Source organism: Colius striatus, chromosome 3 (assembly GCF_028858725.1).
Source record: "Colius striatus isolate bColStr4 chromosome 3, bColStr4.1.hap1, whole genome shotgun sequence".
In the NCBI taxonomy this organism is placed as follows: domain Eukaryota; kingdom Metazoa; phylum Chordata; class Aves; order Coliiformes; family Coliidae; genus Colius; species Colius striatus.
This window is the reverse complement of record NC_084761.1, coordinates 75,031,367-75,057,803: the sequence shown is the minus strand read 5'-3', so window position 1 is coordinate 75,057,803 and position 26,437 is coordinate 75,031,367. Positions and strand designations below refer to the sequence as shown.

At 38.2% G+C, this 26,437-nt stretch overlaps 2 protein-coding genes across 5 annotated transcripts in view; both read left to right on the top strand.

The window, feature by feature from the left end:
• KLHL5 (kelch like family member 5) overlaps positions 1-2,429 on the top strand; it is a 54,723-nt gene extending 52,294 nt beyond the window's left edge. For all 3 annotated transcript variants that reach the window (XM_061993498.1, XM_061993497.1, XM_061993499.1), the window contains one exon: positions 903-2,429. In XM_061993498.1, the coding sequence (XP_061849482.1) occupies positions 903-959 (57 nt within the window). In that variant the 3' untranslated portion in view covers positions 960-2,429. The remainder of the gene's footprint in view (positions 1-902) is intronic.
• Positions 2,430-2,781: 352 nt separating this feature from the next.
• The window catches only part of WDR19 (WD repeat domain 19), a 44,605-nt gene continuing 20,949 nt past the window's right edge, over positions 2,782-26,437 (top strand). For both annotated transcript variants that reach the window (XM_061992345.1, XM_061992346.1), the window contains exons 1-23: positions 2,782-2,797; positions 4,190-4,281; positions 4,366-4,431; positions 5,485-5,610; positions 7,600-7,715; positions 8,278-8,393; positions 9,638-9,718; positions 12,049-12,161; positions 13,457-13,630; positions 14,760-14,830; positions 15,575-15,747; positions 15,836-15,950; positions 16,680-16,786; positions 17,192-17,314; positions 18,581-18,730; positions 19,407-19,554; positions 20,590-20,794; positions 21,326-21,485; positions 22,095-22,205; positions 22,478-22,587; positions 23,540-23,597; positions 24,925-25,065; positions 25,166-25,248. In XM_061992345.1, coding sequence (XP_061848329.1) covers positions 2,792-2,797; positions 4,190-4,281; positions 4,366-4,431; positions 5,485-5,610; positions 7,600-7,715; positions 8,278-8,393; positions 9,638-9,718; positions 12,049-12,161; positions 13,457-13,630; positions 14,760-14,830; positions 15,575-15,747; positions 15,836-15,950; positions 16,680-16,786; positions 17,192-17,314; positions 18,581-18,730; positions 19,407-19,554; positions 20,590-20,794; positions 21,326-21,485; positions 22,095-22,205; positions 22,478-22,587; positions 23,540-23,597; positions 24,925-25,065; positions 25,166-25,248 — 2,645 coding nt within the window. In that variant the 5' untranslated portion in view covers positions 2,782-2,791. The remainder of the gene's footprint in view (positions 2,798-4,189; positions 4,282-4,365; positions 4,432-5,484; positions 5,611-7,599; positions 7,716-8,277; positions 8,394-9,637; positions 9,719-12,048; positions 12,162-13,456; positions 13,631-14,759; positions 14,831-15,574; positions 15,748-15,835; positions 15,951-16,679; positions 16,787-17,191; positions 17,315-18,580; positions 18,731-19,406; positions 19,555-20,589; positions 20,795-21,325; positions 21,486-22,094; positions 22,206-22,477; positions 22,588-23,539; positions 23,598-24,924; positions 25,066-25,165; positions 25,249-26,437) is intronic.

Sequence of the window (26,437 nt, the reverse complement as noted above, 5' to 3'; positions counted from 1 at the left end):
ATTATATAGAACAGTTCTGAACCCTTCCTAAAGGGATTTGAAAGCATCTGTATACCTTCCTTCTCCCTTACTATGTCAGCAGTCTGCTACCAGTTCATCCACATACAACTCCAAAGAGGGTAGTGGAATTTTCTCAACAGAAGTTTGCCAGAGTCACAGACCCCTCATAAGTCTGTTGTTCCTTGGAACAAGTTAGAAAGGAATAGAGGAGCTGGCATGAACACTTTTTTTGTCATCAAGATAATCTCTGGAGCCCTCAGTGTGCTATTCATTTATACTCCAATACTACAAAGTTTAAAAGGGGAAGCTAGGGTGAGCGTTAGACACTAACTTCCTCTTTTCAAGTCTACCAGAATCTCAGTAGAAAAGGATCTTGCCAGAAGTAACTTTTCTTTACAAAAGAACAGAGTGGGAAATTATTCTGATTTCAAAAACTCTTAACAGGATTTTATCAAATACTTCAGTAAAAAGGAGAGGTTGCGCCTGGTACGTTTGTCATTTTCTGTTTGAGAGAAAAATGCATAATTTTGCCATCTATTACTCAGTTGTCTCTAGCTCAGGTGTCCCGTTTGTATGGTAACAAAGGATTCTTTTCCCTGTAACGCTAAATAATTGCAATTATTGGTAAGGATTGTTTCATATTCTTGGGGTTTGCTGTTGCTTTCAAAGTGACTCACTCTATGGTATATCTTCACTTTTTCTGTGGGTTTGTATTCAATTTTTGGACTAATTTGCTATTTGTTTTTAAATCACGTTAACGAAGTGTGGGTGATTGTCATTCCGCAGCTGTACCACTATCACTACAAGCATTAACTAAACACTGTCAGCTTTAAGGGAAAAAAATCCAAATCTACTTAAAGCTGACTGCATTTATCTCACAGATATATTTTTTTTTCTTACAGGTTGCACCATTGTGCTTAGGAAGAGCTGGAGCATGTGTTGTGACTGTAAAACTGTAAATTACGTTCTCTATGAAGGTGACACTCCTCTGTACTGGGGCGATTTCTTACTCTCTCAAGCAAACTACCAGTGCTCCAATAAACGCAAGGTGCAGGACATCTACCACGGCGACGTGTGTGCTCTCAAGCCAACATGTACATGTTGTTCTTATGGACCAATATTAAGCACTTTTTAAAAAATTGTCTTTGTTAACCTTATATTACAAGAATTCTATTTGTATGAAAATCAGCTGCAACCAATCAGTTGCCAGCAGAGGACTTCTGTTTAGGAAGTGCTAAGAAATGAGTAAACTCATTAGTCACTCGTTATAACAGTCAAATGTTACACATCCAGGCCCTGGATCCCCCAAACATGCAGAGGGATGATGCTATGAATGGATGTATTTCCACCAATATAATTGAGTCTATCTCTGGGTGAAACAAGCTATATGATTGGACACAGTATATTTAATTTATGTATAGCCAAACATGTTTATTATAGGCATCTGAGCTATTACAATGCAGTCTGACAAACCAATGCAAACCATTGTAAATGGCAGGCATAATGCCTGCCTTGGAAATGAAGGTGTGTATTTGGTGAATCTTTTGCACTTTTATCATCGTTCCTAGTTTAGCAAACTTTTTATTTAACCAAAGCCTTATTTTAAATATTGTCTTATTATGCTAACAGAAATCTGCTGTTTAATAGTTTCTGCCAGAGTTTCTTGACATCCAGTGTACCACTTGGATTTTCATTTTTTTATGTGAGATGCAGAACTTCATACCTTTTTCTCTACTTTGGCTCTTATTTTTTACTTTGCTATTTTCAAGGAAAAATCTATAAGCGTGAGTTATTAGAAGAATTCTAAAGTGTGATTAAAAGTTAACCAAATTAAGTTTAGTACTTGCACTTTGGATTGAAGCATTCCATTACATCTAAACTAATTACATTTTTACATGAGGCTTTGCACTAACTTGTAAAGTATAATTTTGTAAGATGAAATGAAACAATTGTTTATCTTTCCAGTAAGCTTACTTCAATATGTAAAGGGCCCGGTCCTGCAAGATGCTTAACTGCCTTGTTCAGCAGCAGGAGTGTTGTGTGCCTCACAGGATTATATCAATTACTTTATTTAAGTTAGCAATTTTTTTGGATCCTTTATGATTTGCTTTTTTTGAGCCCTTATCCTGTTACACAGGATCAATTTGAATGGTCTGAATGTTCTCAGAAAGTGTTTTTATATTTGCTTTTCTGTGCCTTGTTCCTCGTTTTCGAAACAGTCGGTCATGTGTGTTTGTAATGGAAAAGGGGACTTCATTTGACTGCTTCTCAAAAGTTTGGAGCGTCTGATACACAAACTCTTTGTACATTTGTAACTTTAATTGTATTAATGCTCTGCGTGAATTATTTATTGTTTTAAAAGAAATTACTAAGCAGTGAAACTTTGTGCTGAAACCCGCGCTGTTTGCAAGTGAATACAACTAAACGGAGTTGCGGCGTCGCTGCCTCGGCGACTTTTTTCTCTAGCCTGCAGTCCCGTCTCCGGTACCTCTATCCGCTACTTCACAGCTCTTAAGAAACGCTATCCCTACTTCTCCTCTTAGCGGAGTCCTGCGTTGAGAAAGAGTCGTTTCTCCCTCCTTCCCCCGCCCCCGGCCTCTGCGCCGTCCCCTGCGGCTCCCTCAGCGGCTGGAGCGCGCCGGCGGTGAGCGCCCGTCCCTTCCTGCGCCTTCTCCGTCGCCGGGGTGACAGCGACGCTGTGGGAGGGCGGGGCCGGGCTGGCTGAGGAGCGGGGCGGGACGGGGCGGGCGGCGCATGCGCGGCCGGCGCTGCGCAGGGAGTGGGGGGCGCGATGAAGGTGAGTCTACTCGGCTGCCGTACGCACGGACGCGGCGGAGGCGCTGCCCGCCGAGCAGCCGCGGCCCAGGGCCCCCGCCGGCCGGCATGCGGGGCAGGGGCATCCAGCGGGGCCCTCCAGGGTTGAGTGGTGCTCGTGGCCCGGGGAGGGAAGGGGCCGCAGCGGGAACCCCCTGCCCGTGCCGGCCTTCAGCCAGCAGGCAGTTGATGCCGCGGCTGGGGCTTTCTGGAGGGGTACCAGGGCCAGTCCCAGTACCCGCCGGGCCCCGGGCTCCCGGGAGTGGGCCGCGGGAGGTTCGGGCTCCGGCTGGGCTGGTTGTTACCACCACAGTTGCCGGGGCCGCCGCGGCGCCTGAAGCTGTTAGCGCCGGCCGTTTAATCTCCCGTTACCGTGCTGGCCCCAGCAGCGGAGCGGGCTGCGGGAAACTCTCTTCGGGCAACGGCTACACGACGTGGCTGAAAGTTTCATCTTCAGTCCTCTTAGGGGGTTTTAGTTGGTGCGTTACTGTACAGCTGGAGCTTGCCTGCGCTCCCAGAGTTGTTTTCTTTGTCTCTGCTTTGTTACGGATATTATTAAATTATTTCTCAAAATCAAACAATTGTCAGATGTTCTTTGTGCTTAGGGACTGTGGTGCTCATGATGTTACACTTTTTGCTAGTAAAGTGCAAATTCAGTTTGAAGAATCCCCCAATCGCCCAAAAGAAGGGATGGCACCTTTGGCAAAGACCAGACCAAGCCTGCCAGACATACGGGGACACCAGATGTTGGTGTTTATCTAATGATGGGTAAGGGAAAAAGTCATGAGAGCAAACAGCGAAACAAAATTGTGGGCTTTGTCTTACAAGTTATGGAAAAATCTGTGCAGGTAGCGTGCAAGGAAAAGGAACATGAGAGAATTTCTTAGGAATCTTTTTATGGTTGAGTAGCTTTGAGGTCTTCTTTTAAAACCCAAAAATTCAGAGGGAACAAAAAAAATATATATTTTTAAAAGTATAGATGTTGAGCTTTCTGTGGTTTACATACCAACTTTGCTTTCTGGTCCTAGACTCTTGCATGAAATTTAGAAAACTAGACATTCTAGTCTTTACGCATGAAGGGGAGAGTCTCCGTGCAGATTTTTTTATTCCAGTAATTTTGTAAGAGAAATAATGGTGATAAAGTCACAATAGTTCTCAATTGAGGCACCCAGTGCGAGAAACGTTTTCCTGCACAAACTAAAATATTTTTCTGTGTAACTTTGGTACTTTGATGTATTCAAACCACCCAGAAAGTTGTGGGTTTAGGGTGTTTTTGTCCACAGTATTCACGGTTCATAGTATGTTTGGAAGTTGTTTATTGTTATATGCTTATAATTTTAAGGTATGTAATTTCCCCCTTTTTTTTGTCTCCTAGCAAGTATTCAGTCTACTAGAAAAAGCTTGGTTGGGTTCCCCTGTGCAGTTTGCTTGGCAGAAAACTTTGGGAAATTTCCTTGCTGTAACAGGGTAAGATTACAAGTACTTATTGTATTTAGCCATAGAAGACACTGATGAAGAAAGGGAATTATTCTATACGTTAATATTTTTTAGCGGTGATCGTGCTGTGAAAATTTTTGATCGTCATGGTCAGAAGAAAAATGAAATCTGCTTACCTGGGTAAGGACTAATTATTTTCATTGTTATTTTCTTTAAAAATGCCTCTTTTCTGGTGAGGTGCTTAACACAATGTGAGAACTTTATAGGAAGTGAACATACTGGGAAAAGAAGACAAACTGATGAGCATGTATGGAACCTGAGACTGTAAAAGCTGGACTCACAGTAAGCTGTTGAGGACAGTCAAAAGAATACGTCTAACCAAAGCACTCTTAGTAAATTTAATCTACTTCATTGAATTGGTAGAAAAAGATCCATCATATTGAGAAAGGCCATAATGAGGTTGTGTACAATGTATGTGTGTCATTCTGATTGTGTCTGGCGTTATTGCCACTCTCAGATTGCTTGTAATTTATTGTCATAGCCTTACTGAGGAAAGATATCCTTTTCATAGAATCATAGAACGGTAGGGTTGGAAGGGACCTTTAGAGATCATCTAGTCCAACCCCCCTGCAGCAGCAGGGTCACCTAGATCAGGTCGCATAGGAACGTGTCCAGGCGGCTCTTGAAGACCTCCAAGGAAGGAGACTCCACAACCCCTCTGGGCAGCCTGTGCCACTGCTCCGGCACCCTCACAGTGAAATAGATTTTTCTTAAAGTGGAACTTTTTGTGTTCCAGCTTCATCCCATTACCCCTTGTCCTGTTGCTAGCTATTATAGAAAAAAAGAGATGTCCCAAATTCCTGACACCCACCTTTTAGATATTTGTAAATGTTAATAGATCTCCCTTCAGTCTCCTCTTCTCCAGACTAAATAGCTTTTGGTTTGAAAAATCCTGGTGTCAGTATTCAAGTACTAGAATATAGGTAGCAATATGTTTTATATGACCTTCCTTTCAGCCTCTCTCATTTCTATGAGATTTGTGTAAGGGTGTGGTTGCTACAGAATTACACTTTACAGATAAATCTGCAATCTGTCATGGATTTGCTTAGGATGGAAAAGAAAGGACGGGAACTTCAACTGAGTAATTCTGCCTGTTTCTGCACACTTACAAAGATGTTTTATTATTCTTAGTGAAAGTCTCCCTTTTTTTTCTTTTTTTTTTTTCTTTTTCAGTAACTGTGTGTCTATGGACTGGGACAAGGATGGAGATACCTTAGCAATAATCACAGACAAATCCAGTGCCATATTTCTGTGGGATGCACATACAAACAAAATAAGTCAAGTAGACAGTGGCATGAGGTAAACAAAAAAAATGAAGTGTGTATTTGAAGACTTGGACCACTGCAGCTTCTGGATGTGGAAGATATATTGCCAAGTTCCTATTTTATTCAAGTCCTCTTAGCACGTATACTGTTATAGTTACATAGTACAGTTTGTTGTTAAGTTCTTTTTGCTGGGTTGGAAGTATTTGTTACGGGTGGGCGTTTTGGGATTGGTAGGGGATTTGTTCCTTTTTTAATTGCCAGCAGTGTCAGAGTCCCCAGAGAGCTTCTCTTCAATGGTTCCACTTTGTGGTAGCAACAAGGATGGATGAATTTTATGTGTATTCATACTGGCTGTGCTTTCTCTAAAGTAATTCACGCAAGTAACAGGAAGCTTAAAAGTAAGGAAAGGGATTTTAGTGGTGCTAGGATTTTTTTTTTCGGTTTAGCATTTTAGTCCCCTCATAACCTATTCACAAAGCAGACTGGTATAGGATGGGAGGAGATGTCCAAGGTGATCCTACTCTAAGGTTCAAATCCCCGCCTTTCTGAATTTGGCTGCAGATTTAAAACTGCGGAAGCCTGCAGTTGGGTTAACAGATAAGCTTGGGGTAACAATTAAACTTCTAGCTTCTTTGAATCTTTTCCACTAAACTATTGCACTATTGCACATAAACATTCTCTCTGCAGGAAAGAGAGTTGAAACAGATCTGTCCTGTTTGTTAGGGCACTCACCTGAGTAGAGAAACAACGAATTTAGGATACTGCTGCCATTTTACTTACTTGAGACAAACAAACCTGGTTTAACCCTTAATTTCCAAATTTCCTTTGTGTATGTTTTTTGGAGGGGTGATGTGGTGTGCTGGTTTGATTTTTAAGTAGGCAAATTAACAGTTTCAAAACAAGCAAATGCTGCTTGTACATAGAAATGAGAAATTTAAAGTGATTACTTCTGTCTCCTATCTAATTAATTCTGTGAAGGATTATATAGGTATCTCGTTTAGGTATTTGTGGATTACTCGGTCATTTCTCAGTCATTATTTCTTAGTTGTTGCATATCAACAATATGCCTCCTCAGTGCAGATGTTACAATGATTACGTTTATAATCTTCCTTTCTGCTGAGATACATCAACTTTGGCATTAAAAGTAATTTTTTGGTGAAGTTCTCACAACTAGAAGTTTGGCTTTTTTTGATAGGTCGGTTTTAAACTATAGCTATTTATATAGTCAAAGCAATTTATTACAATGTCTGTACACTTTATATTGTGTGCAGGAATAGGCCATATTGTGCCTCTTTTTCGTGCAAATATTTTGGGGGAAGAGTAACTTGCTAGTATGCAGGCAAAAAGCAGCATAAAAGGTACTTAACAGAATGAGTGTGCAGTTGTTGCAGTTCCTTCATTCTCTTTCTCTCTAATATCTGAGGTAAATTGCTTACTGAAGGCAATTTCTCTAGAACAGTATACATCAGTTGAAGTGCCTAATCTTTCTTTTGTCACAGTGCTTAAGCAAAATAAGCACGGAGACACACAAACAGTGTAATAATCAGGCTCTTCTGGTATCCTTCTCTTTTCGAAATTAGAAAAGCACAAACAAAACTCCTCACATGCAAACCAAATATATATTGAAGGTCATTTAATGTGTCACTTGATATCTGAAATTTGTTTCAAATTGCTATGGCATGCTTACAGTAAAATTTGAAAAGATGGGAGAGGCATTGGTGGAAATAACTGCATTAATTAGAAGACTCTGATTAAATTTGTTTTGCTTAAGAGGTACTTTTTTAATAACATGATGTATAGTATTTATCTGTGTACTCTTTAATATACACCATAATAGGCCTTGCTGTGTCTGAATTATTATTTTCACCATTTCATGCACACGTAAATAATTCTGAAACTTGTAGAGAACTTTTGCTTAGTTTAAAAATGCCACTTGGTCTGTGTGATTTCATGCAAAATATTTTTGTGTGTAAGCACATTAAAGGAGTCTCTACTATACAAAATAATTTTTTTCTTATTTTAGGGATGCAATGTCTTTCTTGCTATGGTCTCGAGTTGGAACTTTACTTGCTGTTGGGACAACAAAGGGAAACTTGCTTATCTATAACCGTCAGACTTCTCGCAAGATTCCTATTCTTGGTATGCGTTGGTCTGAAACTCAACTTGTGCATGTGAAAGTGGAATTTTGCCAATATGCGTAGATTCCTTTTTAGTTCTGTATCTGAACATGCAGTAAAAAATGTGTTCATACTCAACTTGCCCATCTGTTTTGTTCTACTTTATTTTTATAGTCTAGCAAGTCACAAATACATTCACATACCTGATACTGCCTCATAGGAAACTTGTGTTACTTTTCTTGCAAAGGATTTGGGTGGCTGTTCTTGTTGCTAAGTTACCGTTTCCTATCTGCTTAGAGTACCTCTGGTCAGAAAGGTTAAGGATGTAACACAGTTTCTGGATATTTGATACAAGGAAATGTAAGAACAGGGACTATGCAAATCCCTGTAAGGTCAAAACACTTCCATCTGGGAGTAGAAGATTTTAAAAAAAACCAAGAAGACTCTTCAGCTTGTAATTGCTCTCATAAGTTTTTTCACTTTCTGACAATCTCTGTTTGAGTGTCCAAATAGAGCGTATTTCCACCCCAGATGTTTTTTGTGGTTGTGTTCATTTGTGTTGTATGTGTTTGTTTCTTTTTCAGGGAAGCACACAAAGCGCATTACTTGTGGTTGTTGGAGTACCGAAAACCTTCTGGCTCTAGGTGGAGAAGACAAAATGATTACTATAAGCAACCAGGAAGGGGATACTATAAGACAGGTAGTATCTATAATCCCTATCAGATTTTAAGGCATATGTTAATACTCAGATTACCAAGGAAGCTGGGATCTGTGGGAGCTCCTGTCTTTTCAATCCTGCTTCTTTCAAGGCTTTCAAGCCTTTGGGAAACCTCATGTAGGATGAGGTCACACCTAAAGCTCTGAGCCGCTCTGTTTTACAGCATGATTTATGATATTAGAATCTCTGCAGTTCTGCTGTGATCCTGCCTAAACGTGCTTCTTGATCCTCATCCATATTTATTACAAGAGTGGAATCGTTGGTTGACTTCCCCAGTAGCAGCACAGGATGGCTCTCACATGACTGTAAGGTCTTGAGGAAATATTTTCAGTGTTGGTTTTGCTTTAGATTCATTAAACAATGATCTTGCCTCTGATGTGCAAGGATTACTTCTAGGCTAGACCTCTGTTGCATTGTGAGAAGCAGTTTCCAATGCTTCCTCCAAGTACACTCAGATTCTCTAACCAGGACCTCAAACTGCCTGTTTACATGTATCACAGTTCTTCCAGGCAATGACAGTTGCTGCATAACGTGTAATGAATATAATTCACTTTTTTACTTCATTGAACAGTGTTTCACTTGAGATTTTCAGTCTTTCATAATTCATTTCATATGTGTTCATCTTTATGTCTGAAGACCATTGTTGGAGAAGAGTACCCCAGTACAATTTTTAGGGTATGCTTGTGCTTTAAACTGGGCAGTAGAAGCAGCGTAGCTGACACAGCAGAGACCTAAGCTAATTAGGTTTTATTAGCAGAGACATTACTTATTACGTTTTATAACCTCATATTGACTGCAAAATCAACCAAAGCAACCAAATCAGGTATGTCCATATTAAAATGCATTGTAAATGTTTAACTTGGATGGCTTATTCTTAGTCTTCATTCTTTGAATTTTCACTGGAGTGAACTCATTTGTACTGCTTCAGTTAGTGCTGTCTATGTAATGGAATCTTGCAAGTCTTCCTCACCCGAATCTTTCCTTGCTATTGGGAATTGTGTTTCTAATTGTTTCCTAGATTTTTTTTCAGTATATTCTCTGATAACATATCATTATGATCCAAACTGAGATCATGTTTTCTCCAACTTTTTTTTAGTTTTGATCCTAAATGTATTAACTCCATCCTTATAAACACTAAAATGTAGAGGATAAGAGTGACGCAATCATTGACCATCAGTATTTGCCACATTCACTGTTGATTCTCAATCTGAACTTCTTTCTTGCAGACCTCAGTGAGCTCAGATCCCAGTGATATGCAGTTCTCAGTTATGAAGACTGATGAAAGAATGTCAACCAGGGAGAGCACAGTAAGAAGTCAATACTAAATACTGCAGAAAGTGTTAATCTGATGTTTCAGGATTTCTGCTGGCAATCAGTATAAGTCAGGAAACAATTTGTTCCTCCTTGACTTAAAATTTGGTGATTTGTTTGCTTGATTTTTTCTTTTTTCAAAACTTTGAAGTAAAGCCATACTGCTTTGTTCATTAAAGATGTATTCATGAAAAGTGCAGTGGTTAGCTGTGTGACATAACACAGCAGTTTTGCAGTGGTAGTTAACATAATAGATGGAGATGTCTGCGGGGACTTAAATACATACAATGTATGTGTAGAACAATATATACAATGTGTTGGATGGAAATGGAGCAGAATTATCAAAATTGCAGAGATGCTGCCTTTCAGAGGGCAGATGTTCAGCAGTCACTTTTGGGAACAGATCACTGCTGTCCAGGTTGTGATCTTATACAAATCTCTGAATCAATGCAACTAAAAGCCCTGGTGTCAGTCTTTCTGATGTGAACATTAACCTGCTGTCTCTGCCTAAATGACTGAAGTTCCATTGTCTTTCTTGAATGAGTCACAGTCCTTAAGATGGGTCAATGTTGAAGTAGAAAAAAATGAGGTAATAGTAACTATTATCAAAGCATATTGTTTTGTTTGCTCAACAATAAAATACCAAGGCAAGACACAGAAAATGCATGGATAGAAAGGTGATACTGTGTTAGAGTCTGTCCAGGTCTATATGCTTACACAATCTAATTAAATTCACACAGTCAGGTTTAATCTATGGAGTGTGGGTGTCAAGAAAGACTTTTTTCCATGTGTTCACATTGACAAGGAACTGTGGGAGTTCTTTGCCTCTCTGCATGAAGTGAAATGTTTTCTGCTTCCTAAGGAAATTTAATTAACAGATATTTTGAAAATGCAGGAACTGAACACTTCAGCCTTGATTTCTTCTGCTGCTTCCTGAAGCAAGCATAGGCTTTGCAGGGTTTTTTTGTTATAGCTCTCAAGTTTGCTGTAAAATGTTAGGGAACATTCTGTAATTCTGTAGTTTGTGGTGTTTGTGCTTGGATGGGCTGTCAGCAGCTCTAAACCATGTAGTATTTATTGTTTAGGTATCTGCTGTTGGTGGGAAGGTTGCCTTGATAACAATCACTTTCAGACTCTTCATTACAACATAAAAAAACCCCAAACAAACAAGCCTGTAAATTGGATCAGAAAAAAATGTGCAGTGGAGTTAACATCTTGCCCTGCAATAGAAAAGAATTCCTGTCATTTCTTAAGAGTTTAAGAGATAGTATCTCTTAAATATTTCATCATTAAGCAGCAGTACAATTATAAGGAAACTGATTCAGAAGGCAGAAAACACACATTTTATATTTGGGGTAACTTCAGGAAATATAGGTCAGAATTTGATGTTGTAATTCTGGATTAATGCATTTTTAAGTCAACATATGCCTTTTTTTCCTCAGTTTGAAGATACCAGCTTTGTATTTCATTCCTGTAGCTCTGATTTTAGGAGTAAACCATTGTCTCCTTTTTAGACAAGGAGAGCTGGGACAAAGACAATGTAAAGTAAATTTGTAGATAGCCCTTCAAAGTATCTTTGTCAAAGAATAAGATGAACCAAGCTGCTTCTCCTTACTTTTTCTAAAATGAGTGTTTTACTCTTGTCTGATGACAACACACACTCTAGTAACATAAATAATCTTTAAAGACATCCATCATTCAGCCTTTCTTCCACTATAAAGTCCCACGTCTCTATGGGATTCATCAATTAAAATGCACTCACCTGGACTGATATCAAACTATAAATATTGCATGTTTAACACACACTGAGCAGGTTGTTTCTTCTGTCATTATCTGTCATTGAAATATCAGCAAGTTACTTGAGGTAGTAGTCTTGTGATAGTCTTCCCTTCCACCTCTCAGATAAAAATTCTGCGGATTGAAAACCACGTTGTAGTTCAAGTGAGAGTAGTCCAGCAGGATAACTCCATGTGAGCTGCTGCATTTTCCTTTGAGGAAATGGAGTTTACTTAATGCTTCTGTAGGGAAAAGTCTTGAATTTGAGTTACTTGTTCTCCTGCGCTTGCACTTAGATCTGTGAACCACTGGCTCACAAGACCTGTAGATTGCTGCCACTGTTGATAAAGATTCAGGGTTGATGCTAGCTCTTAAATTTGTAGTTGTTCATTTCCCATCTTCCCAATGAGACATCAACCTTAAGAGAACTACATTTTAACTCATAAGAAGAGGATTATTGAAAGTCCAAATTGTGTCTTTTAGTGAAGATGTAGAGCCTTATGTTAAAGTGTTGCTGTTCTTACCAAGTGATTTTTTCTTTCATTGGCAGGTGAGTGTGGTGGTTGGCAAGAAGACTCTCTTTCTTTTTAATTTGAATGATCCTGATAACCCAATTGATCTGAAATTTCAGCAGCCTTATGGCAGTATTGTAACCTACAGATGGTAAGCAGAATTTTCTTAATGAAGCATTCCATTCTAGTATTAACAAGCTGGATTTTCCCAGTGGTTCTGATAAGTGCTGGAAATGAAATTATCTCTTGCTTACACTGGATGTTTCTTGAATATATTGTAACCTTCTTAATAATTCTTTTCCAGGCTCAATCTGCATTTTGTAATTGTTTTACTTAACAATGCAATGCATATAAAAGCAGTATCTTCAAATATAGTCACTGTTGGTATGCTTAGCTTTAGAACATTAATACTGTTGCTGTTTTGAATATAGATGAAACTGAGGATTTTACAGGTTTTCTGTTTAAATGAGTAACTGAGGAAAGAGCTAGGGATGGAGTGGTACCCTTCAGCCGGTTTGTTGGTTAACAAAGTAGCGCAAAGTTTTTGCTGCCTTCTTGCTATGTAATCCAATTGGTAGTGTTCCTTTGAAGAAATCCCAAGCTAGAAGTTTCAACCGTGTACCTAAAAAGTACCTGTACTCTTTATGCATCTTTCAGTCATGACACTGTGTCTTTTAGTGCATCTTCAGACAACATGGAGTAGACACTTATCTGTTTACACTACAATTGTTTAAGAAAACCTGTAGATACATGTTTCTTAATTTGCGTGCACATGTATAACAAGGCATAGCTGGGGCTGTTTCCCTTGCCATGATTTTTTTTCAGCCAACCTGGGGAGCTTTTTTTTTAAATTCCTCCTTATACTCTGTAACTGTGTCTGCCTTAACCTCAATATTTCTACTTGACACCTTGAAAAGTAAACAGACTGTCTATTCATAAATACAAATAGTAGCTTTGCTACTTGCACAGTGTTTGCAGTAGTTTGCCTTAAGGGCACAGAGACTGGCATTATTATTTTTAGCATAAATTTGATGGGACTGTGTCAGCCAGAACCTTGCAATGGAAGTTTTCATCCTTTGGCATGCTTATTCCAATGAAGATACCAGAGGTCTTTCTCCTGGCATGTATACACTGACATGTATACAGCTTGCTGAAAGTAAAGTGGCATTGTAGAATGTAGAAGAGAGACTAAAGAGTGAATAAACACAAAGTAGGAGTGAACTTGGCACAAAGATGTTTTTCTCCTTTCAGAATCTTTGGCTGTTTTTCCCTAATATACTTTACACTACATTGTTCTACATTATCTATCTATAAATTCACATAATTTGATTGTTTTTCTTGTTGAAGGGGAGCAGTAAGTTACCCTAACAGTCTGAAAGAAAATGTGTTTTAGAGATTGCATAAATAGATCTATTTTAATTTTTTGTTTGTTTGTTTTGGTAACAGGTATGGTGATGGCTACATTATGATTGGTTTCTCACGAGGGTATTTTGTAGTCATTTCTACACACATCCGAGAGATAGGTCAAGAAATCTTTCAAGCTCATAATCATAAGGGTAATCTAAGCAGCATTGCTATATCACAGTCATTAAACAAAGCTGCATCATGTGGAGACAATTGGTAAGTGGTAGTTTTATACATAAAAAATGTAATTCATCTCACATAACTGTAGCTGTTGGGCATTACAGCACTGCGCTCCCTAAGGCTTCAAGGCTCCCCAAGAAGTCAGTGCGGAGAAGGTGAGAATTGTTCTGTGGAACTACTTCTCTACCTAAAGTTAGGAGAAGCTAATTTTGACCAAAATAAAAAAAACAGTTGTGAACAAAAAGAAATTAATTAAACTTTAATACAGCTTATTCCTTTTGATTCTTTTTCTACTGTTACCTGTCCAGACTTTTTTACTATGATTTATTGAACAATTCATTTAAAGCTGTACTGAGTATGCTGGTATCCTCATTTCTAGTATTTGGTCTTACCTGCAATCTAGACAAAAGTACAAACATGTAAGCAATTAAAGAAAAAAATAGTTAAAGAGAATGGAGTTGTTCCAAAATATGTTGTGCATGTGATAGAAAATCTCCTTTAGTTCCTCCCCCTTTCACTCCCTGATTCTGTGATATCAGGGATTCTGCAAAAACGTAACTGAGTGATGACAAGAGTCAGACCATTCTCTGTCCTCAGTTCTGTGCGTGACCTTAACAGGCTGCTGATTTATGACACTTGCACATCAGGAGTGGTATAATTGAGAGCAAAACATGGTGCAACTTCAAGTGTTCCAGCTATTGTACAATAAGTATTCTTTATTTACAGGATTCTTTAGCATATATTGCATTATATGGCATCATGAGTAAGCTCTCATTCTGTCTCTTTCTATGTGAAGCAGGACTGAAAGCTGTTTTTCTGCATCTGTGTTTCCAGCAGTCCATCAGGGATATGTTTTTAACCTAACCTGTATTGTAATGGGTCAAAAGCAAACAGTAATGTACATTTCTCATCCCTGACTTAATTCAAATTGGATTTGTGCCTTTTTCCTCAAATTTTAGTTCTCTGAGCATATCTGTTTGTTCAGTGACAGTGATAAACTATTTGGAGTGACAGATAGCAATGAGTGTCTGAGTTACTCTTCAGGAAACAGAAGGCATTTTGCTTTTTTACTGTTTTTTGCTCCATTAGGAGCAAAACTGGATCTCTTCCAGTTTGTTATGACTGAGATTATATTAGTGAGAATGACTGTTTATTTTTGTTTCAGCGTTAAAATCCACGATCTGTCAGACCTGAGAGAGATGTATGCCATAATCAACTTGGATGATGAAAACAAAGGTACATTAACAGTCTCCTATGAGGATAGAAATTGTTACAAAGTAAAACAATTTCTGATGGTGACTGTTTACATGAGTGAAAATACTGTTGTACTAAATATGTGTATGTACTAAATATAGAATTTATCATATATTCTTTCTTTCCCAATTTGTATTTGACAGATGACACATAGCAAAATGGGAACATATTTTATCTGTTCAAAGTACAGAGAAGTCTTGCTCTCAGAATATTTGATCAGTTAGGGTTTTGGGGTTTTGAATCTCTGATGCAGTATACTCAGATCGCTAAAATAATATATTCATTTCCGCTTCTTTCTGTGTGGTTTTGATTGAGGTTCGTTTGTGCTTTTCAGCATCTCTTCTACTGACTTGTGATGCTTAAATCTTTTCTCATCCTGATATACAGGATTTGTGCCTGGGACTTCCAGGACAAGACTGTGTTCTGGGGTAATGAGTTACCACCATTATCTTCTCTTGAAATATCTATAAACACTTCAGTTATTTTGAAGTCTTCACTCCTAGGAAAATGCTAAATTAGCATACTATTGGTTTGATTTGAGTGATTCCAGTTAATCTTGGAATTGTATTAACTGATTATTGATTTGAGTTCATGAGTACATATATTGCTAGGTATGAATTCCTACAATGTTCACATTTGAAAGCAAAATAATTGTGTCTTGGTTTCACTACTTAAAGAAAGAATTTATTCATTTTATTTTTTAAAAAATGCTTGTGAACGTTTTAGGTGTAGATCAGCTGGCTTGGACAGATGATGGACAGTTATTGGCAGTATCCACACGAAGAGGATCCCTCCATGTTTTCTTGACAAAGCTTCCAATCCTTGGAGATGCTTGCAGTACACGGATTGCATACCTCACTTCTCTTCTTGAAGTTACTGTAGCAAATCACGTGGAGAAAGTATGATAACTTTTTCCTTTTAAACTTAATTTAGATGTAAGTAAAGTATTAATAGTGAATGAAAAATGTTTGGTTTGTTTTCTTACAGGAGCTACCAGTCACAGTCTCTGTTGAAGTAGAGCCCAGTTTTGTTGCAATTGGTGTTTATCATTTGGCTGTAGGAATGAACAATCGGGCTTGGTTTTATGCACTGGGAGAGAATAGTAAGCGTAAACTTAGTTTTCTTAAAACTACTGCATCATTGTGTCTTGTTGTATGAATTCACTGTTGTGTTTAGTAGTTCTGGACATGCCACGTTTTACAATAACAACTTGAATCGCCTTATGGTTCTGTTAGGACCAGATAGTGATCTTCACAAACAAGCAGTTGCAATAGGGCATTCTAAATAATAGAAATAAAACTTTATGTTCAAGATATGGATAATGAAGTGTAGAATGGTTCTTTGTTTTTTTACAGATCGTGTTGTTAACCAATGAAGGGCTTTTAGGCTTTTGAAATGCTACTTGACTGTGTCTTTAAATACTAAGTTTGGCAAAGTAGAGACTTTATGATCAGAGGGTTTAAATTCTCAGTTTGGAAGATGTTCCTGTTGTTTGTGTAGGGTAAGGTAAAATTGGTTATGCTATGTTCCAGTTTTAGACAGTGAATTTAAAGCTTTCATGTCTCTAGGCATCACCTTTTTGACTGATAAAAAAAAAATAATGAAAAGTGTAAGAATACTAGTCGGAGTTGTGCAGGAAAAGAGTTTCTCTTGTACTTTCTCACCAGTTCTCTGACTGCTACAGAGAAAATCTGTTTACTTTTGACTTACCCTCTCTCTGCTTAGGTGTTAATTTTTCACATTTGGTTACTCAGTTGCAAATTTAGGTCATTGTAAGTGAAGACCTATACAAAATCAAACTATTTTTACCTTTTCTGTTTGAATTCTTTAGATGTAAAAAAGCTTAAAGATGTGGAGTACCTTGGGACAGTAGCAAGTATGCATCTTAATTCTGAATATGCCGCTGCTCTCTTTGAGGGTAAAGTCCAGTTGCACATGGTAAGAGCTCTGGCAATTTGGAGTGCTCAGCTAAGGGGCTGGACTAAGTGGAATTAGAGAATGTAATTTTAAAAATGGGATATTCAGTTAGTGTAAAGAAAAACAACAAATTATTTAGATTTTTTTTTTACTGGCTAATTAAAACCTGAGGCTGAGTTCCTGTAGACTTTAGAAGTACAGCCTAGTCTCGAACAGGTGAAGAAAAAGTGTTTTCTTGTGAACTATTTAACAGCTTTATTTTAGAAGTGTCTGTGGGAATGTGACAAAAGCAGATGCTGGATTTTTAAGGTTCGCACATGCAAATGTGTTGTCATCTCATTTCTTTATACTTTGATAGAGGCAAAACTATGATACCTCGTTGTTAACAGTGGAGTTTTTTCAGTTCATTCTGTTCTTTCTGTTTAGATAGAAAGCGAAGGTTTGGATGCTCAGGAAGAACGAGAAACTCGACTCTTCCCAGCAGATGATGATAAATACCGAATTTTGTGCCACGCTTTAACCAGCGACTTCCTCATATATGGTACAGATGTGAGTATTGCTTCTGGTTTTTAACATCTTTTTAGATGGAATGTATTTCTATCTGAATTACTGGGATTATTACTCATAGTTTTAGTGAAAAAAAATGGTACTTCTGAGAAATGTACAGTGGACCAATTTCTATGCAAGAATTTCATGCAAGTACAGTCAAAATGGCATCCACCTTCCTTTACTGTTGCATTTATAAGAGATGCAGGAAGGTCAAGTCTTGCTTTTACTAGTGTTTGTTGCAAAACACTGATTTTAAGTGAGAGGGATGGCAATCAAAGTATCTTCCAGATACAGGAAAAAACATAGCACTAACCTTGCACATTTGTTGACGTATGTAGTGATAGGATAGATGTAGACAAAAAGGTACTGAGATTAAAAAAGTATGATAGCATAAATGGAAGTCTTGACTTACTGTTGAAGCCTTTGCCCAAAGGGAATTTTTTGTCAGATGTTTCAACAAGGATACAAATTAGGAGGGCACTGAAGAAGCATGTAAACACGTTTGTGGATTTTTCTGGAGATTTTCCTATGCATGAGAGGTGTTTTCTTTCCTTCTAGTATTTTCTGGCACTGGGAACACAGGGCACATTGGGCACTGTAGTATTGTGCTCTTTGTGACACAGACAGGTGTATTGACCTTCCAGAGGAAGGGCAGAATCTCTGGTCTTATCACTGGTTTCATAACTTGAGTGGTTTTGCATCAGCCGAATGCTCTACTGCATTCTCAGTACCTAAACTGCTTCTAATAAATTGGAAGTGCTAAATTCTCAACTCATCAGTTTTGTATGTGCAAATTGTACAATTGACTTCAAAAGCCACCTTTTACTTTCAGTGTTTTTTGTGCAATCCTGAAGGGTAACATTAATCACAAATCAGTTTGCTTTTCTCCCTTGAGTTAGACACATCTGGTCTTAAGAATGCATGGTTCTTCCTTGGAGGCAGATTTTTTTGTGAAGGTTAATCTTCTCTCAGCAAGTAGGCAGGCATTTCCCCCATTTAGAGAGTTGCACATGTCCATACAGCTTGTCTCCACAAAGCAGAGTGAGATAGACAACAGAAAACCCAATCAAACTTTCAACTCCTTTACTCACCGCAAAAAACGCTTCAAGTTTTCCTGTCCTGTCCAAAACCAGCTGTAAAGGAAGTAGGAAGCTGAAAAAACACTTTGTGCTCAGCATTCTGAGATGGGAGAAACTACAACCAAGTCAATTATCTACTTGCCACTTAGTGCTATCCTTGTTAGTTTTTTCTGTTATTTTTCCTCAGACAGGAGTTATTCGTTATTTCTACCTTGAAGACTGGCAATATGTGAACGAGTATCGGCATCCTGTCAGCGTGAGGAAGATTTTTCCAGATCCAAATGGAACCAGATTGGCTTTCATAGATGACAAAAGTGATGGCTTTGTCTATTGTCCAGTAAGTTAGTGTGGGACACCCCTCCACTTACATTTACAAACAAGCTCTTCAACTATATGGTGTTTTTAGTAGAGTCAAAGCTTTTTTCACTCTGGCATGTGTGCTGGTAGAGGAAATTGCCAAGGAGGCTTGAAGGTAATTTCAGAGTAATGTAAGGAAATTAAAGCTGTCACAGTGGATCAATTTCATTTTACTAAATTGCTGATCAGTAATTTTCAGAAATGTGTGTGCTTGCATATTCCAATACCTGGATGAGTTCCTGTGTTACCTACTCTAGGAGGTCCTACTCTGGCAGGGGGAGTTAATCTTTTGAGGTCCCTTCCAGCCCTTGAGATTCTGTGATTTCAGCCCCTTAACAAGCACAGCTAGGTTCACTGCCCGTCCCCATATCTTATTGTTCAAGGAAAAGTAAATAGCATTCATATAATGTGCTATTTGCTCTATTTACTTCCCTTCTGAATTAAATTGTTATTCAGAGTCACTGCTTGTAAGAAAACTTTTTCCTAATACAGTTTTCTTATTTCTGCCCTTTTTTTTTAACCATAACCAATAAATATTTAACAGTTGGACTCGATCATCTTATAGGTCTTTTCTAACCTGAAGGATTTTATGGTTCTGTGATTTTGTTTGTCTTCTTAGTCACTTGGTAGTAATTCTGGTTTTGCATTATTTGTAGGTAAACGATAGATTATATGAGATTCCAAACTTCTCACCCACTATCAAAGGAATCCTGTGGGAAAACTGGCCAATGGATAAAGGTGTTTTTGTTGCTTTTGATGATGATAAAGTGTACACTTATGTTTTTCATAAGAATGCCATTCAAGGTACTGTAAATGCTTTTAAAAACTATAGCGCTCTTTTAGTATTCGTCTTAAGTATTTTCATAACTACACATAAAAATAAATAGTACTGCAGAAGTTTTGAAGTGAATAGGAAACTAATTGCTTTGTAAGTTTCTCTGTAAAGCTCCAACAATGCATTTTGGGTCTTAACTCCATAAAATTCTTGCTATTACAGTCTTTGAAATTTGTACGTTGTGCTTCAGTTTTTTCAATTGAGTCCAGCACAGGGCCACCAGGATGATCAGGGGTATGGAACATCTTTCATATGAGGAAAGGCTGTGGGAACTGGGGCTGTTTAGTCACAAGAAGAGGAGACTGAGGGATGATCTTATTAACATTTATAAATATCTTAAGGGTGGGTCTCAGGAGGTTGGGACATCCCTTTTTTCTATTGTAGCTAGCAACAGGACAAGAGGTAATGGGATGAAGCTGGAACACAAAAAGTTCCACTTAAACATAAGAAAAAACTATTTCACTGTGAGGGTGAGGGAGCCCTGGCACAGGCTGCCCAGGGAGGTTGTGGAATCTCTTTCCTTGGAGGTCTTCAAGACCCGCCTGGACATGTTCCTATGTGACCCTGCTTCTGCAGGGGGGTTGGACTAGATGATCTCTAAACGTCTCTTCCAACCCCTATGGTTCTGTTTTGACATGTCGAAACAATTTTGTTTTGACTTGCCTGTGAGAAAATCTTAGGATCAGGGTGACAAAACTTGTACTTGCTTACACCATTAACCAAAGTTGTAATCACAGCCATTTCTGTATTTATGATGGAGAAACATTAAGAGATTTACCTACAAATATTTGGAAAATGACCTTACTAATTTAGCTGTAAGTTATGTGTATTTATTGTGCTGGCAAATACGCACAGTGTGGTAGAGTCATTACCAGAGTGACTACCAGAGTCAGAGACCTTGAATTAATGCACTACAAATGTACATTATTTCAGCTGTGACTGCTTGCTACACTGTAGGAAGTTTTAAAATGATACCTTCTTTTCGTCCTGATCTTTGAATCTAGGATCAAAGATTATTCTGGCAGGTGGCACAGAAGTCCCTTTTTCCCATAAACCTTTGTTATTGTATAATGGAGAATTAACTTGTCAGACTCAGAGTGGGAAAACAAACAATTTCCATCTAAGCACTCACCGTTTCCTTGGCAATTTGAAAGACCTTGGACCTAATGAGCTGACAGAAACGCTTACTCAGACTTTAATGTTGAAAAGGTACATTTGTGTTTTAATTATACTATGTAAATTGTTTTATTCTGTACTTACAACTCAGTGCAGTATATCCTGGTGTTTTAAAAATGTCGTGCTGAATATTGATAAATTCCATTGATCCATGGGTCTGTGTAGCTTCTGTGCAGACCAAGCAAAATAAGTGACCCAGTGGTGCTCATTTGTTCTTCCACTGTCAATTAAAAGCTAAAGTAATTTTTTTTCAAGACTGATTTGTGGTGCTATGGCAGTGGCTTTACCAAAATTTGTTAAAGGTGTTGCTTGAACACTCCCCTCCCACTGTACTGAAGCAATGTAAAGTCAGTATAGAGGGAGGAATGCCAGAGTAGGGAAGCAGATGGTTTCCTGAAAGTGTGGTAGAAGCAGAAGAAATAGAACTGCAAGCCATGCATTTATGTTTCTCCTTTCTTCCTGACACATCTCTGTCTCTCTCCACAGTATTAGGAAAATAAAGTGTTGAGAGGGAATTTTAGGCACAAGTAATACTAGTTTTAAATGTGTTTTTACCTTCGATAGGTTTTCTGAAGCATGGGAGGTGTGCAAACTTCTGAATGACCAGTCTGGCTGGAATGAGTTGGCCAAAGCTTGCTTACATCATATGGAGGTGGATTTTGCAATACGTGTTTATCGGACCTGTGGCAACGCTGGGATGGTGATGTCACTAGAGAAAATAAAGGTAAAATGTGAAGCCCTCTTTATATAGGAAATACAGGGATTTAGTTCTTCTTTAAGAATTGATGAATTCTTATTTTAGTGGAGATTTTGTTTTTGTAAATAGAAGGTGAATTATTTTCAAGGGAGTTCATAGTTATAGAGGAGAAAGTGTCCAAGCCATGTAACTCCTGCTTGCTTTTTTCTTGAAGTGCTTGCAGTCTCTATGGGAATGCACAGCTTTCCTTCCTGCATTTGCTCCAGAGCAGCAGAGTATATTCATGTCTCGGGCATTTCAAGGCTCTTTTTTTCTTCATTATTTTTGAGCACGTGTGTAAAGTCACTGTCATTATTTTTAAAAAAAGACACAACAGGTTGCAATTACACATCTAAAAGTGCATCAAACAGTACCTTAAAAATAGACCTCTGCAAATTGCTGATTTTAGACAGTGATAGCTGTAGAGGCTTTGAGCTACAATAAGAAAACACACAGTGTGTTTTCTGGTTTCTAGAATCTGATACAAATGGTAATAAAATGTAAGGATATTTTGGTGTATTGTTTTTACTAGATTGTTACTTATAGCAATTTTTCTTTCTTTTGAATTGCTTTTGCACCTATTATGTCATTTTCCAGGGAATAGAAGACCACAACCTTTTAGCAGGACATCTTGCCATGTTTACTAACGATTTTAATCTGGCGCAGGATTTATATCTGGCATCCTCCTGTCCTATTGCTGCACTTGAGGTATTCATTTAAGATGTGTAATTTCTTTGTTGTTGTTTTCATCTCCACCTTAGTGTTGGGATATTTTACCTTCTGATAATTGTGCCCTTTTAATTGGGCCTTGCCATTTTGTGACCGACAGACATTCTTTTAGGGTGAATGTGTCTCCCTCAAATTGTCTGAATCTTTCTACAATACTAGCCCTATATTTATATTTAGAATAATACAAAGTTCATATTAGAAGTCCAAATCTGATGCCTGCATCAGAAAATGTTACTGTTCTTTGCTAATAGATGCGAAAAGACTTGCTACACTGGGACAGTGCACTTCAGCTGGCGAAGCGTTTGGCCCCAGACCAAATCCCTTTCATATCAAAGGAATACGCAATGCAGCTTGAGTTCACGTAAGCTCTCCTGTGAATTTGCAGTTTAAGAATGTTAAACCAATACTAGAAGAACATAGAACTGAGATATTTCTGCTGTTTGCGTTGCTGGGAGGAGATTTTGTGAGGTCTTGCAGCTATTACAAGGAATAGTTTTGTAAGGAATAGTAGATACTTTGTTGCAGGCAAGTCTTTGGAAAATAGAGAAAGTTCAATCCATTGAACGCTTCTTCTGTTGGTTGAAAGCCCTGCATTTTGCCCGTATTTCCTTAAATACCCAGTAGCCTTCATTTTCTTTCATATTTACATAGAGAACTGTCAAAATTCAAGACTTCCAGCCCCTGAAAGAGAGAAGATACTAACCATTTGCCATGATTTTAAAGTCTGTTTTATAGCTAATCCTTCCCAGAAGAAACCTGCTCTGTTTAATGTCTAAACCAAGGGGAAATCTCTTGTCTATTAATAGAGTTTTTAGACAACTCTTTTCCCCTGGCAGTGCCCCTGACACTGAGAGAGGACACTTGTTGGTCACAGAAAGGAAGGAATGGAGGCAGTTGAAGCAACACAACTGTCTGTAACTTGAGTTCTGAATGTACTTAAGGAAAAAAATGGCTGTTGTTCTTGTGTTGCAAAAGTTCTAAATAAATTTTGAGGGTCAGTTTTATGTATCTTCCAGAAGAATGTGGAAGTAGAGATGAGATTATTAAGGTGCATTGTGAAGATAAGATTCTTTGTCTGTCTTTAAAGGGAGGTTTATTTGGTACAGTAGAAATGAGAGTTAAAGTTGACTAATACGCTGATAAAGTGCCTGGGAAATGCCATGACATACTGTGTGACTGTCCATCTTTTGCATGTTTCACATGCTTGTATGGAGTCGTTGTGTCTAAAGCAAGACACATACATGTGTGGTAAGAAGGTAACCATCTTTTCCTATTAAAAATATTTTTCTGTATAACTTCTGATTTTCTTTTAGGGGTGATTATGTTAATGCTCTGGCACATTATGAGAAAGGAATCACTGGAAATAATAAGGTAATTCCTTTTTAGTAATGATAGCATTTGTACTGTCATATTGCACGTTAAGCTGTTGTTTTTCAAACTCATTTGAATGCAGATTTTTTTTTATTCAGCTCTAAATCTATATGACTGTTGCTTTTGGGGTAGTAGTCTCTGCAATTCTCTTATTTGTAATATACAGATTGATGCTCCCTCTAGGTATAAAGCAATATTGCTGTTGTATTAACACAGCATAACTAGACTTAGGGCTTTATAGTTTGAGCAGTTTCATAATAGACATGCAAATGTCAGAGAGAATATTGCTAGGATTGTATTAGGAAATAAACACAATATTCAGTAGATCCTCGTTTATTCTGGCATTATTTCCCCTAGTATTTGCAAAATGTCTATTACAAAGCAGTTTCAATTATAATAGGTGAACATATTAATGGAATCATAGAATCATAGAATCGTAGGGGTTGGAAGGGACCTTCAGAGATCATCTAGTCCAACACCCCTACAGAAGCAGGGTCACCTAGATAAGGTCACATAGGAACGTGTCCAGGTGGGTTGTGGAGTCTCCAAGGAAGGAGACTCCACAACCCCTCTGGGCAGCCTATGCCAGGGCTCCGTCACCCTCACAGTGAAATAGTTTTTTCTTATGTTTAAGTGGAACTTTTTGTGTTCCAGCTTCATCCCATTACCCCTTGTCCTGTTGCTAGCTACTATAGAAAAAAGGGATGTCCCACCCTCCTGACACCCACCCTTTAGATATTTATAAATGTTAATACAATTTCCCGTCAGCCTCCTCTTCTTGTGACTAAACAGCCCCAGTTCCCGCAGCCTTTCCGCGTATGAAAGATGTTCCAGTCCCCTGATCATCTTGGTGGCCCTGCTCTGGACACTCTCCAGCACTTCCCTGTCCCTGGAAATAGCAATGTGTTCTAAATGCAAGCCATTTGGCTTTATGAAGAAACATCAGTGTCCTTACCACCTAAAAAAAAAATAAAGGAAATATTCTGCATGTAGTTTGGTTTTTTTCTTCTGTTGATTTTGGAGGAATGAGGAGAGTAGTATTGATCGGTCTGTAAACCAAATTGTTCTCATGTATGTTTTGTCTGGACAGATCTTGTAAGTATAATATAAAAATTAAAAACAAAACTTAAGAAGAAAACTAAGCCCAGTTCCTCTAAATAAGTGACAGCTGCAGCTAGGTAAGAATTTTGGGACAGAAATTGATTTAATTGAGTCTCTGTAGGGTTTTGTTCATTTGTTTCAGTGCTTGGTTACTGTGCCTTTTGTGACCTGACATTTCTGATGTATAATGCATAGTTACTGCTTTTCATTTGATTTCCTGTACCAGGAACATGATGAAGCTTGCCTTGCTGGAGTGGCTCAAATGTCCATTCGAATGGGAGATATCCGTCGAGGGGTAAACCAGGCCATTAAACATCCCAGTAGGTTACTAAAAAGAGACTGTGGAGCTATTCTGGAGAGTATGAAGGTATTGAAATAAGTTATTAAAGAGGAATATGTGACTTCATCAAGCTATTTATTTATTTGCGGTCTTACTTTAAATATGTTAATGATTTCCAATGTTGTAGCAATTTTCAGAGGCTGCTCAGCTGTACGAAAAGGGACAATATTATGACAAGGCAGCATCAGTATACATCCGGTGTAAAAACTGGTAAGTACTGGTTTCAGGGAGCTGTTACATTTTAGAGGACTTGCTGTGGTGCTCTTTGGGAAGAAATGGTTCTCTGAATAGCATAAATGTCTCATTAGTTATATTTTATTGATTCTGTTGTTCCCCCAAGCTTAAACAAGAACCATGTTGTCTCGGAAGCTTGTGTTAAGTATAATCTTACTACAGAGAGGAAAGCGAGTCTTCTTTTGTCTTCTGTTTTTGTGGACTGTTTAAGGTTACTTGCAGGTTTGAGTCCTTTGTGTGTGTGAGTCATTGTGTAGTTACTGTTTAGTTCATTACATTTCTTCAGTTATAAAATACATGGCTGAGGCTGAATATTCAGACAGTTTAAAACAATCCTGAGTTACTTGTTCAAGTGGAGCCTGTGTCCTGAGTAGTCAAAACTGCTGGCATTATGTTCAGGTTTTTTTTTTTTAAGTTAATTTGATTACTTTCAAGTTTCCAGTTAAAAAGTACAATTTACTGAGAGATTTAAGGGCTTAATTCTTGCCTAGTTATATTTTATGCTCCTCTGATATTAAGAAGTACCTGTGTTCTTCCATATCAGTGTTCTAAAAATTAGGTTGCAATATTATGTTCATTTACAAAGTAAACATTTATTCCATCATAGAAATGTCAGTGGCACCAGAAGGGACCAGGAGCACACTTGGTTAAGGGGAGTAGCTTGTAATGATAGCCTTGATTTGCATAGTGGGAGAGAAAAGCTCTGTTTACTCTAGCAGGAGGAGGTTAAGACTGAGTGCTCTGTCTTTTAGGCAGAGGTGAGATTAAGGTCGGCTTCTCTTCAGTCTCCCATATCCTTTGTCTTGAAAGGCCTACTACTAGTTTGCTGGCTTTTCTAGAGTGTGTCCATGTGCTTGACTCCTGAAGCTAGATTTGTGGAAGAACTGATGCAACTGCTCTGCTCTTAGGGATGTTGTGGCTCACACAAACTGATTCTAATTGCCCAGATTTCTCTGTACGACCTACAGCGTTAAGCACACAGTCACCAGAGTTAAGAACCACTGCACCTGTACTCCTGGTTGTTTGTTCCCTTTTGCACATTCTTTCAGGTTACAGTTTCAATACTGTGCTTCCTCTGTAGATTAATAAGAGAATACTGGAGGTAGAACTTGTTGGTCTGGCACCTTTTATGCTCGTACATCTCAGACTTAAAAAAGAGAAGATG